This window comes from Sinocyclocheilus rhinocerous, unplaced genomic scaffold (assembly GCF_001515625.1).
Source record: "Sinocyclocheilus rhinocerous isolate Xijiao unplaced genomic scaffold, SAMN03320098_v1.1 scaffold57, whole genome shotgun sequence".
In the NCBI taxonomy this organism is placed as follows: Eukaryota; Metazoa; Chordata; class Actinopteri; order Cypriniformes; family Cyprinidae; genus Sinocyclocheilus; species Sinocyclocheilus rhinocerous.
The window spans coordinates 1,801,011-1,814,448 of NW_015652130.1; the positions used below are offsets into that span (position 1 = coordinate 1,801,011).

General features: G+C 36.0%; 1 protein-coding gene across 2 annotated transcripts in view; it reads left to right on the plus strand.

Annotated features, from left to right (window-relative positions):
* LOC107713523 (contactin-4-like) overlaps window positions 1-13,438 on the plus strand; it is a 149,856-nt gene that overhangs the window by 127,884 nt on the left and 8,534 nt on the right. Inside the window, exons 13-16 of one of the 2 annotated variants that reach the window (XM_016519057.1) lie at window positions 7,970-8,145; window positions 10,295-10,415; window positions 10,828-10,986; window positions 12,725-12,874. In XM_016519057.1, coding sequence (XP_016374543.1) covers window positions 7,970-8,145; window positions 10,295-10,415; window positions 10,828-10,986; window positions 12,725-12,874 — 606 coding nt within the window. The remainder of the gene's footprint in view (window positions 1-7,969; window positions 8,146-10,294; window positions 10,416-10,827; window positions 10,987-12,724; window positions 12,875-13,438) is intronic. The other variant, XM_016519058.1, reaches the window with a different exon arrangement.

Here is a 13,438-nt window from a genome sequence, read left to right on the forward strand (position 1 = left end):
TTTTTTTTTTTTTTTCAGTAATTCCAGGTTTTTTACAAAGGGTTTACATTTTACATACATTGTTGTTTTATGAATCTGGCCAAACAAACAAAAAAAGCATGTGTACGTTTGAACACCTGAGAATACTAATGAGATCACGTAGTCCACAATCCACGTGTCTGTTCTTGTTCTAAGTTTAATGTAGTTTTCTCCCTCCAAAAACCAGTCCGACATAAAAACAAACCTGTTGTGACTGAGCTCGCTGTCATGTTTACTTAAAGGTTCAATCCATTTTTGTTTCCGTCCGCACACGTTAGTCTTCTCTAAGGCCTTCAGACACCAGCTCAACAGCTCTCTAATAAAGCTCCTTGAAGGTAGTTCTCCTTTTAGTGGTTGCTATAGTGACCGCTTTGATTGTTTCATTTGCCCTTTTTTAAGATGCAAATGCAAATGTCTTTTGCGTGAGTCATATCATAATTCATTAACGCCGCTGATTCCTCTATGTTTAGCGATGATCCATAAGGCTGCCTGGTGTAAATGTTTTCCATAGGGGAAAACGGTGAACACATTTTGTGTTGTAACACAACGTCTGTGTCTCGGTTTTTGATTTAAATTTGTAAATTTGTTTGAGTGAAAATGTGAAAAATCTGATCATTTAACCTAAATTGGTGTCACTTATGATGCATTCATTAATTAATTAGTAATATAGTATAATTATATATTGCTTATTGTAATATTTAAAAAATATACAGTATGTTTATATTTATATATATATTTATAAACATTTTTATCATTTGCAGTACACATTTATACCACTTTATAATTTTATAATTTTTATTGTTTTTATACTTTTTACATTTACCACGTGAGCTGTTACTAATATATATAAATGTATGTGTGTGTGTGTGTGTATGCATGTATATGAATTTACTATAATAAATTTGTTTATAGCCCCTAAATACTATATTTTTAAATAAACAAAATGGTATATTATGAACAATTTATTTTTATTATTTACAGTAGTCGTTTATATCAGACATTTTTTAACATGTAGATGAAAACCTTGCATGTTATACAGTATATGAAATCCATTAACATAATCACAAATCCAATTATAGTTTATAGTAAGCTCAAAATTGTTTTTGTGCTGTAAATCCTTTATATTTTCACACACCTCAGGAGGGTGGTGGGTATGTATGATAGTGATTTCACCCTTGTTGCTCATTTTTAATTAGTTAAACTGTCAGTAGTATAACGCTCCCTGGTACCAAAATGCCTATTTAGTCAATCATAAATCAGATATTTGTTAATGCAAACAAATCGTTTGTTTTCTCTGCCAGTTACTTGTAAAATCTTAATTCGTCTGTGTTCCCAAAAACTGGTTAATAATTTAAAAATGAATTACTTGCATTATAGATGATGTACGGTTGCAGTCAGACTAGCTTAAACAGAGAGAGATGGATGAGTATCTTATAAGTCTTTTATGTTGAGTCTCCGCTCCATGCTTTCATCGAAGGACCCTCTTTTTTTCTCACCAGCGCAAGCGAGTGTTGTACAGTCACGCGGTTTTTCACTTTCTAACACTGACATATTTAATTAATCAAGAGTGAAATTCTTTAATCTGGAGATATTTAATTTAAGAATGAAACTCCACAGATCATTTCCCATCGTGAAGGTTGAAAAGCTGGCTCACAATTATTATTATCCATCTCTAAAAACAGAATTATCTCTTGAAAGGATGTTTTATTTCTCATTTGTGGGATTTCACACTCAAGCAATAACTGCTCTTTCAACTCAAACCCGAGTCAAAAAAGAGCCTAACAGGATGGTGATTGGCTCTCAGCCCGCCTGATTACTTTGAGTCACCGTCTGCCCCGTGCGTGTTGTTTGTGCGTCGCATCATCTCGCACCTTTTATTCCATTATTTCTCTTCATTAACGCAGTCCTGAAACATGTCCGCTCTGTCATTATTGATGGCATTTATCCAGACACTTTGTAATGCGTCTGAGGATGGGGAGCGGCCCATTAAATTGGTTATCAATCAGCCTGCGGAGAAAGATGCATCTTTTTTCTATCTGGATGAATTGCATGATTATCTTCAGATTTATTTTTGGAAGAAAGCGTCACCGGCGTCTATTTGACACCCACCCTGAGCGTTTGATCTGGATTGTGCGTCGATGCATCCTTGCTGACGTACAAATGTTCCCCTATATGATCTAGCACCTAACTGCCACTATCAATAAGGCTCTGAGACTAAGACAGGGACATTTACATCTGCAATTTCATTTAGGAGTGGAAACCTGGTTTGCCCGTGTACATCAGCGTCTGCCGTAGCCCTTATGGGAGATGACAGTGGTTTATTTAAATTGACTGCGGTGATATGAGAGCTGAAAAATACCTGTCACATTAGATTCCCACTGGATAAGTGGCACGTAAACCCTCCCAGCAAACAGCGGTTGGAAACCGAGCATTGTGTCAACCCTGGTGATGTCCCAATCATCAGAACGCTGAGAGGATATTACCCAGATTAATTAGTCTTAATTAGAAATTGGTTTTGCTGGACAGAGATTAACTGAGGATCAAATCATGTGTTTGGATGTTGGACAATGATATCAGAGCTGGTGAGAGATCATTCTCGTAATGAGTTCCCTCGCTGTTGCATGCGACGTTCACAATTATCCCATCAGCACCTTGTCATTTAAAGCTGCAGTGCATGCACTGAAACATAATCAAAAAAAAAAGACGTTCAACCATTTTTAACACATTTTGATAAAACAGTGGTATAATATATTGCTTATTGTTTTATTTTAAAATAAATAATAATGAATGTTTTTATAAACATTATAAAGTTTATATTAAACTTCATATTAAAATAGTATATATTTTTTTTATTTGCAGTACACATTTATACCACTTTAATATTTTAGAGGCTTTTTTTTTCTTTTATCACCACTACTATTACAACTTATTCTTTATATAATTTATTTTAATGTTTATTATATTGTATTATATTATATTATAGTATTAAAAATAATTAATAATTACAACTTTATTTTACTTTTCATTTTTACTGTATGGTTGCATATTTGAGAATTTAATTAATTTTGACTTAAATAATTTTTAGTTAAAGGGGTCATATGATGCGATTTCATTTTTTCCTTTCTCTTTAGAGTGTTACAAGCTCTTGGTGCATAAAGAAGATCTGTAAAGTTGCAAAGACTAAAGTCTCAAATCCAAAGAGATATTCTTTATAAAAGTTAAGAGTTAGCCACACCTACCTAAAACGGCTCGTTCGAACACGCCCCCACATACCTACCTCACTATGTGGGAAGATTTGCATAACACCGCCCAAATGTTCACACAAAGAAAGAAGGAGTAACTTTTATTCTCGCTGTAATATTGAAAAGTGAGGTCGCTGAGGGAATACATCAACTTAGTGCTGTGGATCGCCGGATTGGCTTTCACCGTTTTCACCGCTCCTTTGCCGGGACCGCCGTTCTCGACCCCGCCGCCTCAGCTCACTCTTGCCCGGCTTCAGCTCAGGCTTTTATAATTGTCATGTTATATTATATTATTTAAAATAATTAATCATTACAATTTTTGAATATTTATTTTACTTTCACTTTTTGCTGTATTGTTGCATATTTGACAATTAAGTTGAATAAATTCAGGCTTTTATAATTGTCATATTATTATATTATATTATATTATTTTAAGTTTTATATTAATTTTACTTTCAGTGGTGTTCAGTAAAGTTGTATTATCAGCTAGTACTGTTTTGCTGTGTTGTTGCACATTTGACAAGTAATTGTTCATTTTGACTGAAGTCATGTTCATTAAAGGCTTTTACGATTGTGATTTGGTGGAATTTCACCCAAGGCTCTTTTGAAAAACGACAAAATCTTTCTCAGATTGTGCACATATCCAAGAGGCTCTATTTCAATTATTACTTTGTAATGTTTTCGATCCGTGTTGTCTGAGTACGAGCTTCAAAAAAGGGGATTGCAAGATCCACAAGGTTATCGCGGAGGGTGGAAACTCAATTGGAAGAGGTTGCAGTGGTCAGGTCTTTTGTCAGCTTTCTTTTGGTGCGATTTTGCAGAGGTATTGGAGTGAAGATAAGGAGCCCTGGTCATTTCTAAACTGCCTTTGGAGTGTGCATGAAGAGAGGAAAAACACATGGAGAATGGAGACAGATATATAACAGATTTTAGTATGGTATAGATTTTATTTGTTGGTCAAGAATCTTAAGAATCATGTCAAGTACTCTTATATTTTTTGTAGGCGCTGTGGTAATCATGTGGATGAAGCTCGTGACATTTCCTGATCCTGTTCCCTCCTTTTCTCCCCATTGTTCTCTCCACTGAGTCTCTAAATACTGAAATGGAAAATGGCCAAAATAAAAATGCTTATCTATATTGTACTGTTAAAACACAAATTGGGTTCCTGTCCAATTTAAAAGTAAATTCATTTACCATAGGCAGTCAGTTGTCATCTTCAGTGATGTAGTTTTGTCGTATTTTGTGTCTTTTGAGTTTTATTAAACCACCTGTGGAACAAAATGATGGCAGCTTAAAGTTGACCATAAAACACACAGAAATTATTCACTTTTAGTTGTTTTCTCTAGTTTTACTCAACATCAGTTCTGCATGACAATATCTTTTTTTGTTGTTGTTGTTTTTAGTTCACTTCTGTGGTGGCTTTTTTATTGCAGACGAAGAGCAAGTTTAACATACTTTCTGCTCCAAGTTTGTTATGGAAGTTCAATATAACTATTATATATTGCATATTTTATTCCTAATTCTGAATTTTACAGAATTTGACAGTATCTTAACCACTCATACTGAAAAATAATTTATATATTGCCTTTTCTATGTTATGCTGTTGTTGTTGTTATACAGTATAAATGATAATATTGTTAATTTATCATTATTATTAATATTATATAATATATGTAACCCTGGACCACAAAACCAGTCATAAGGGTCAACTTTTTGAAATTGAGATTTACACATCATCTGAAATAATAAACTTTCCATTGGTGTATGGTTTGGTATGATAGGACAATATTTGGCCGAGATACAACTATTTGAAAATCTGGAATCTGAGGGTGCAAAAAATCTAAATATTGAGAAAATTGCCTTTAAATTTGTCCAAATGAAGTCCTTAGCAATGCATATTACTAATCAAAAATTAAGTTTTTATATATTTACGGTAGGAAATTTACAAAATATCTTCATGGAACATTATCTTTACTTAATATCCTAATGATTTTTGGCATAAAAGAAAAATGTATAATTTTGTCCCATACAATGTATGACTGGTTTTGTGGTCCAGGGTCACATATGCACTATGGCTTTATTGTTTTATGTAATATAGTAGTCTATATGTCATTCATTTGTAGAGCTTCTTGTAAACATTACTTACTAAAAAAAAAATCATACTTAAAATCAATGACAAGGTCACAGGTGTTTTTTTGCTAATAGTTTGACCTTGTTTGAGTTTGATTTCTTGACTCTAGCCTCAGCAGGCGCCTGTTGCACAGATCTACACATTGGCTTTGCTCAATTGCTTTTGTGCCAGATCATTGCAAGCCTCCCAGAGCACTTGACCCGTATGAGACTGCAATATTCAAGTAGAAATATTAGAGACATACGAATACCGCATAGTCTAGCTCTAGGATACTTCCACAGACCATTTAACCATGCTCTGTCATTCTATAGTAGTGTTTTTCTGTTCCTGTCATCTTCCTTCTATCACTATGAAGCATGGTGTTAGCAATATAGATTATGCTGCATTCATTCAAATCTGTGTACACACTTTTGAGGTCATTGATGTTTCTCTTCAAGAAAAATTCGGTCTGAAAGCTTCCACAGGTTGCCCTGTTAGCGCATAGGGTCTCGTCCTCTCTCGACAGCTTTAATGACAGACAGTAACAGTAACAAGGTATTATGCAAGATGGATATCACCCAGATTACGCCAACGAGAGCTTGAGGGCGTCGGGTCTTTTAAACGAGGTTATCTATGCAATCTGTCACAAATGATGATGGAGCAGGGTAATAAGAGGCATTTTCTCCAGTTCTACAACCTCGAGAGTCAGACAGCAATGTCAGCTTTGCCTTGAATGAATTCTCAGGTTTGACTTCAGAGATTTTCTTGCCACCGTTCAGGGCTGCGGAGACCAGCTTCGCCCAACTCTGGCCCGAAGTGCAAATTTGCGCTTTCCCTCATTGAGGTGCATTTCATCCATTACGACTACAATAGGAGGTATTAATAGCTTCTCGTTGGCTTACAATGGTAATTTTTCACCTGTTCGGCTCAGGCCGATGCTTGTGTAAATATAGACCGTAGAGGAATCCGCCTTGTTTGGAGACCCCAAGCCACTTCCACGCAGAGAACAAAGGGAGCCGAGGGACATCCGTCTACTACAAGAGACGGCAAACAATAACATGAGAACATTACAAGGAGAAAAGGATGAAAGTGGCGAAGGTATCAGGGATGGAAAAAAGGTACATTATTCAACGAATCCTCCAACAAGTGCCGTTCCTGCAGGAGAAGAGCGAGTAACATGCACTCTTCTGGGCTTCAAGGCGAGTGCTGTTGAATTCAGAATTAAATTGCCAGGCTAAGAGTTGACAGAAGAATACCAGGCAGTGGCGTATTGTCATCCCATTGTGTGAATCTGACAGACAGTCGGAGAGGGATCTCATCCAAACAATAAAAGAAGCGACGGCCCCTCATTGTGTTCCGCACAAAACCCATAGCAGTGCACCTGTTAGCTTTGCCTTTCCAGTTTGATATCAGTCGAGATGGGGAAAGGTTGTTTCATGTGTTGTAGACCTGTAATTCCAGAATCGAATCCTCACACATAGATTGGAGCTCGTGCCGGGCGCTTTCTGCATAAATTTGCGCTCGTCTGGGGTATCGTTCACCGTGCTTAATTTAGTCAGACGGACGCTTCAGCAGAATACACACAGCGCCCTCAAGAGGCACTAAAGCAAACAGCAGCGGTTTTTTTGCACCTGTTCTGCACAAGGCTTGCGCTCTGAAAGTGGAGGAGCAGGCGTGCTTGTCGTGTTCCCTAGTGGAATGGCATCAGTCTCTGTATGAACTGAGACTTGGAAAGAAAGTGAGCTGGGCGCCGGCTCTGCCGGGGCTGCTGGTGTGTTATCTGTTTTTCAGAGTAGTGCATTCTGGGAGAGCAGATGGGACTTTAGGGGCTTAGCAGAGATCAGACAGTGACACATGGTGGAGCTCAGGGACCGTTCATGGGATATTCACCTCTCAGTCCATCCTCAGATATTTGCCTGCAAGCTGACCGCCGTCTGTCATGGAGCTCTGAACTATCTTACTTTTAAGCAATGTTCATTTGTAGTTTTAAAAAAAAAGGTTATTTTTTTATAAAATAATTACACGATATGCTGGTTGTTTAATTGAATTAATCATAATTAAAGTTAATTTTTTCCTTGAAAATCCCCCAAATTGGGATAACTGAAAGACATTATTATGGCAGATGAGTAAATAATTTAATATACACTAGAGTTCAAAAGTTTGGGTTTGGTAAGATGTTTTTGAAAGAAGTCTCTTGTACTCACCAAATATTAATACAGTTTAAAGCAGTTTTGGAGTAATGATGCTGAGTTTTCAGCATCATTACTCCAGTCTTCAGTGTCACATGATCTTTCAGAAATCATTCTAATATAATGATGTCCTCCTCATGCAACATTTGTTTTTTATTATCAATGTTGAAACAGTTGTGCTGCTTAATATTCTTTGATGAATAGCAAGTTGAAAAGAACAGCATCTATTTGAAATAGAAATCTTTTGTAACATTGTAATTGTCTTTACTGTCACTTCTTGACCAATTAAATGCATGCTTGCTATATAAAAGTATTAATATCTAGAAAAAAAAAACTTACTGACCCTAAACTTGTGAATGGTAGTGGCTTTAGAAGTTGATAACGGTACCTTTTGAAACCTTGTTTTTCAGAGCCAACAATCATTACAACTGCTCCCAACACGCTGGACGTGACCGTCGGTGAGAGCATCATTCTTCCCTGCCAGGTGTCCTACGATCCCTCGCTGGAGCTCAAGTTCACCTGGTTTTTCAACGAGCAGCTCATCCACTTCGGTAGCCACGGAGGATACTTTGAAAAAGTTGGCGGAGTAAGAAGAAAATGATTACAAATACCCTACTCAGTGGTTTAGATATTTATGCCACATCCAGAAGTTATACTGGGATTACCAAGATAAAGTGAATAGTTTTTGGCTGGTCATGTGATCTCATCATGGCAGTCACCATAAAGTGTGACGACCCTTGTGTAGAATAAAATAACATAAAAATCTAAGTTACTAAACAAAGCCATAGTTTGTTTTTAATTAGTCATTTTACTCTCTTTTAAAAATACTACAAACTAATACAGTGTATGTTAGCTGGTACCTGGTTCAGGGAGCCATGCAGTATTCACTTCACATACACATATGCAAATTTATAGAAACTGTAATTGGTCATATATTATACTTAAGGTATTCATATCGAGTACTTTCAACTGAATTCTTGGGGGGAAAAAATTAATCCTTTCATTAAATTCCACAGTTTTGAGTTTGTGAATTTATGATAAGAGATTTTCCCATTATATGTGCAGCCACTGACAACCCCATTCTGTATTAATCTAGAGTATAATTAGCCTTCCCTCTCAGTGATGTGAATTACAGCACTTGTACAGTCACATGCGTTTCTTTTCTTTTCATTAAATGTTCATGATTTTTTTTCCCCCTTTTTTGGGGGGTGAGGGGCTGATTCTCATCATCTAGTTCATCATGTCATCCATAGGAGCCCCGTCGCCAAAGAAACAAGCGATGGAGAATGTTCTAGATGAAAGTGCTCTATTTTAAGAGCGAAAACTGCCACTCTTATATTATTTAACATGATTACTATGATTTAATATGAGTGGTGCATCTTAACAGCAGCACTTTGAGTGAAGAATGTGGGGAAAGTATATATCCTGAAAAAGGAAAAACTAAAAAGTTATTTATTCCACATTTCCGATCTTTGCTTAAGGCATTTAAACCATTCAAAGTACTCACAGAGACACATACCAAAATAGATAACGCTCTGTGCCAGAAATCAGCCAGATTTTTGATTCATCATATAGTCTGGTCCAATTTTTAGCTTATTCTGACCAACAACAAAAAAACACAACTTGACAGAAAGTGTTTTTGTTTGACCTACATGTTTTACATGTCTTTTAAGGCAATAGTAAGTCATGGTAGGAAAAAAAAACTAAAACTTTTTATATTAATCTTAATGCCACCAATTAACCTTTGTGAACAGCTATACAGAAAGCTGGGGGGGGGAATCAAAAAATGTTTTTTTTTTTTTTTGGAAGATATTAATACTTTTATTTAGCAAGGATGCATTAAACTGATCAAAACTGACAGTGAAGACATTTATAATTTTACAAAAGATTTCTATTTCAAATAATTGCTGTTCGTTTAAACTCTCTAGTCATCAAAGAATCAGAACAGTTTCCACAAATTTGACCCTGGACCACAAAAGGGTCTTTTTTTTAAATTGAGATTTATACATCATCTGGAAGCTGAATAAATAAGCTTTCCATTGATGTATGGTTTGTTATGATAGGACAATATTCAATAATAGGACAAAATATGGAGAAAATTGCCTTTAAAGTTGTCCAAATTAAGTTCTTAGCAATGCATATTACTAATCAAAAATTAAGTTTTGATATATTTACGGTAGGAAATTTACAAAATATCTTCATGGAAGATGATCTTTACTTAATATCCTAATGATTTTTGGCATAAAAGAAAAATTTATAATTTTGACCCATACAATGTATTTTTGGCTATTTCTACAAATATACTCGTGCGACTTACGACTGTTTTTGTGGTCCAGGGTCACAAATCAGCACGAAATCAGCATATTGGAATGATTCTGAATGATCACGTGACACTGAAAACTGGAGTAATGATGCTGAAAATTCAGTTTTGCTACCACAGGAATAAATTAAATTTTAAACATTAAAATTAAAACATTGATTTAAAACTTGCTGTATTTAATCAAATAAATGTAGCCTTATTAAGGATTAAAGACATCTGTCAAAAAATAAATAAAAAATCTTATCAATACTTGTGAACACGAACAGCGGTGTAAGTACATTTTAAAACAAATAATAACAAGCTAATTGGACATAGAAATAAGCATAGGAGAAATAAGTTTATTTAAATAAGAAAAAATCCTTTCTCTATACCCAAACTGTAATTCCTTACCATGACTTTGATCTTTCTCTTTTAGCAGCACTCGGCAGGTGACATCATGATCCGGAACATTCAGCTGAGGCATGCTGGGAAGTACACGTGTGCTGTGCAGACCAAGGTGGACAGCAGCTCCATCGCGACCGACCTGATTGTCAGAGGTGAAAATGCTTTAAAACCCATACAGCCCATTCACATTGTACATATCACATTTTATATATACAGACATAATCTTCTGCACACTGTGACTATTGAATATTACACGTCGATCATAAAAACGTACTGGATACAGTGTTACAGACTGTTAAACAAGCCCTTGAAGCAATGTAAGTATTTACCAAATGGAGGAAAGATGTGCTGGTTTTCCTGCTTTAGCAAAAATTACCCATAAAAAATGAGACATAATCTAATTAGGGCTTTTAAGCCAGTGAAAACATGTAGCTCAGAGTTAACCAGCTATGTACTGCTATGCTTTAGGCGGCCGTTTATATGCAGCCTAGAAGCGTGACAACGTGTGTGTGTGTGTGTGTGTGTGTGTGTGTTTCTGGTTTGCATGGCTGTCTTCTGTCTCAGGTCCCCCCGGCCCCCCTACCAGCATCCATGTGGAAGAAATCACAGATACCACTGCCACTCTCTCCTGGAGGCCTGGTCCTGATAATCACAGTCCAATTACTGCCTACACCATCCAGGCTAGAACCCCTTTCTCCCTCGGCTGGCAAGCTGTTAGCACAGGTGGGGCTTCTAACCAGCCTTCACTGATCAAAACATTTGCTGCATAGTTTCCTATTTTCGCCCCCCTGCTTTTTCCTCTCCTATTATGTAGTGAGATTTTCATCTTGTGTTTTTGTATGTTTGTTTATTTTTGCTTTTCATGCTTTGCTAAACTGCATTTGTGAAATGACTGTTTTTTTCTACATGTAGTTTGCTTTGTCTTTAGCTTGAAGCAGAGAATCCAAAAATGTTTAGCGAAATGTTGAGGCTGCTCTTTTCCATACCATAAAAGTGAAGGGTATACATGGGCCATCAAGCTAAATAAATGACTAAAGGTATCATGAAAGTACCATAAAATGCCATATGACTCATGTGCCGAACCTTTGAAAGCTTTCGATAAATTTATGCAAGGAAAAAAATTTAATCTAATTAATATACTGTATATCAAAGTCCCTTTCAAGGAAAGTCTGTTCACTTGGCGGCCATATTTGCAACGCCTCCGGGCAGCTCATACAAGACCAAGCACTATCTAAATGAATGGGGGAATCCTGAAATTTCAAAAACTGCTCACTAAACTTACAATTAAATTACATATTTCAAATCAGCAACAAAATCTGAAATGAACTGCCCCATCATGAATGTTGTTTCTTCAGACTAGACCAGCCAATGCGTATGCACAGTCACAACGCACTTATGACTACGCATGCGCTTTGGCTGGTCTAGCCTCAGGTTTCTATGGGAACCGGAGCTTCTAACGGCTGCTGCAGTGATGCAGTGACTTTACCAACCAGTGATTGGCTCTTTCATTTAGAAGGCGGGACTATTCCGCAATATTGCATGCTGCAGTTTCTCCCATTCATAAGTATAGGAGTGAACCGTCTTTGTATTTCTATAGTCTTTGTATATATTCATTATTAATTTAAATAATATATGTATATGTGTATATCTGTATGTTGTCTTCTATGTTCACCAAGGCTGCATTTATTTGATCAGGAATACAGTTAAACCAGTAATATCGTGAAATGTTGTTACTGTTTAAAATAACTGTTTTCTATTTATTTTAAAATATTCATTTAAAATAATAAAGATGTGGTCTTTTATGTTCATCAAGACTACATTTATTTGATCAGAAATACAGTAAAAACAGTAATATTGTGAAATATTTTTACTATTTAAAATAACAGTGTTCTATTTTTAAATATTATTTTAAAACACTAATTCAAAAAAATATTAATTTAAATTTCTTTAAAAAATTTTAAAAACTCTTTCAATTTGAGGCATCTTTGCTGAATTAAAAAATTAATTTCTTTAAGAAAAATCTTACTGACCAGAAACGTTTGAACATATATGTAGAGATCAATGTTATATTTTATTTTAATTGATTATAGTAGTCTTGCTAATGAACCCTACACTGTAATATTTTGCATGTGATATTGCAAATGCAATATTTTACAGTGCACCATATACACTGATATAATACAGTGTAACACAACAATATAGAAAAAATTAAGCCGCATCTCTTGACCTCTTTGCTCTTGATTGTACTTTATAATTTGAACTGTAGGATGTTATTGTTATCTCTGCTTTCACAGCGCCTGTCGATAAGCCCGTTTTTTTGTATCTTACCTACGGAGCCTATTATCTCACCGAGCTGGAGAGATGCAGCTCCATCGTGGTGTTTGTTTGAGCGTGCGGGCGGCCCGCACCGGCTCACGAGGGGGCTTGTCTCACAGTATGTGTGTGTTTTGTTTTGTTCCAGTGCCGGAGGTGGTCGGGGGCTCGCATCTGACTGCTACAGTCATCGAGCTTAACCCCTGGGTGGAGTATGAGTTCAGAGTGTTGGCAAGCAATGCAGTGGGCACAGGAGAGCCCAGCAAACCCTCGAAGAAAGCCAGGACGAAAGAAACAGGTGAGTGCTTCTGTCACATTAGTCTGCATGTGGCTTTCAATTAGCATCCTGTGGTGTGATGCACTATCTTCCGTTACTTAGGTTGAAGGAGGGACCCAAACTAGAATATCACAGAGACTTGGAGGCAGTGCATAGCAAAAAGCTAAAAAGCACTTTAGCAACCACACAGCAATATCCTGCAATGCTTAAACATCCTGGCGGCTCATTTTGCATGGGCAAACACCACTCACATTTCTTCAAAAATGTAAAAATGTAGTTATGCATGCAGTTTTATAGCCTCATATAAATTACTAAAAGGCTAAATGGAGTATTTGTACTTTAAAAATTTAATTTCTCACACAGCAGGGCCATTTAAGTGAACTGTACAAGGCAAAAAAGCTGATAAAAAAATTGTGAGAAAGGAATAAAAATATAAAAATATAAATGTTAATATATAAATAAATATACACTAATGTTTTTGAAAGATGCTGCTTATGCTCACCAAGGCTGCATGTTGATTTCAATGTTAATAACTATTTTCTATTTTAATAGATTTTTTAATTACATTTACTGAATTTTCAGCAG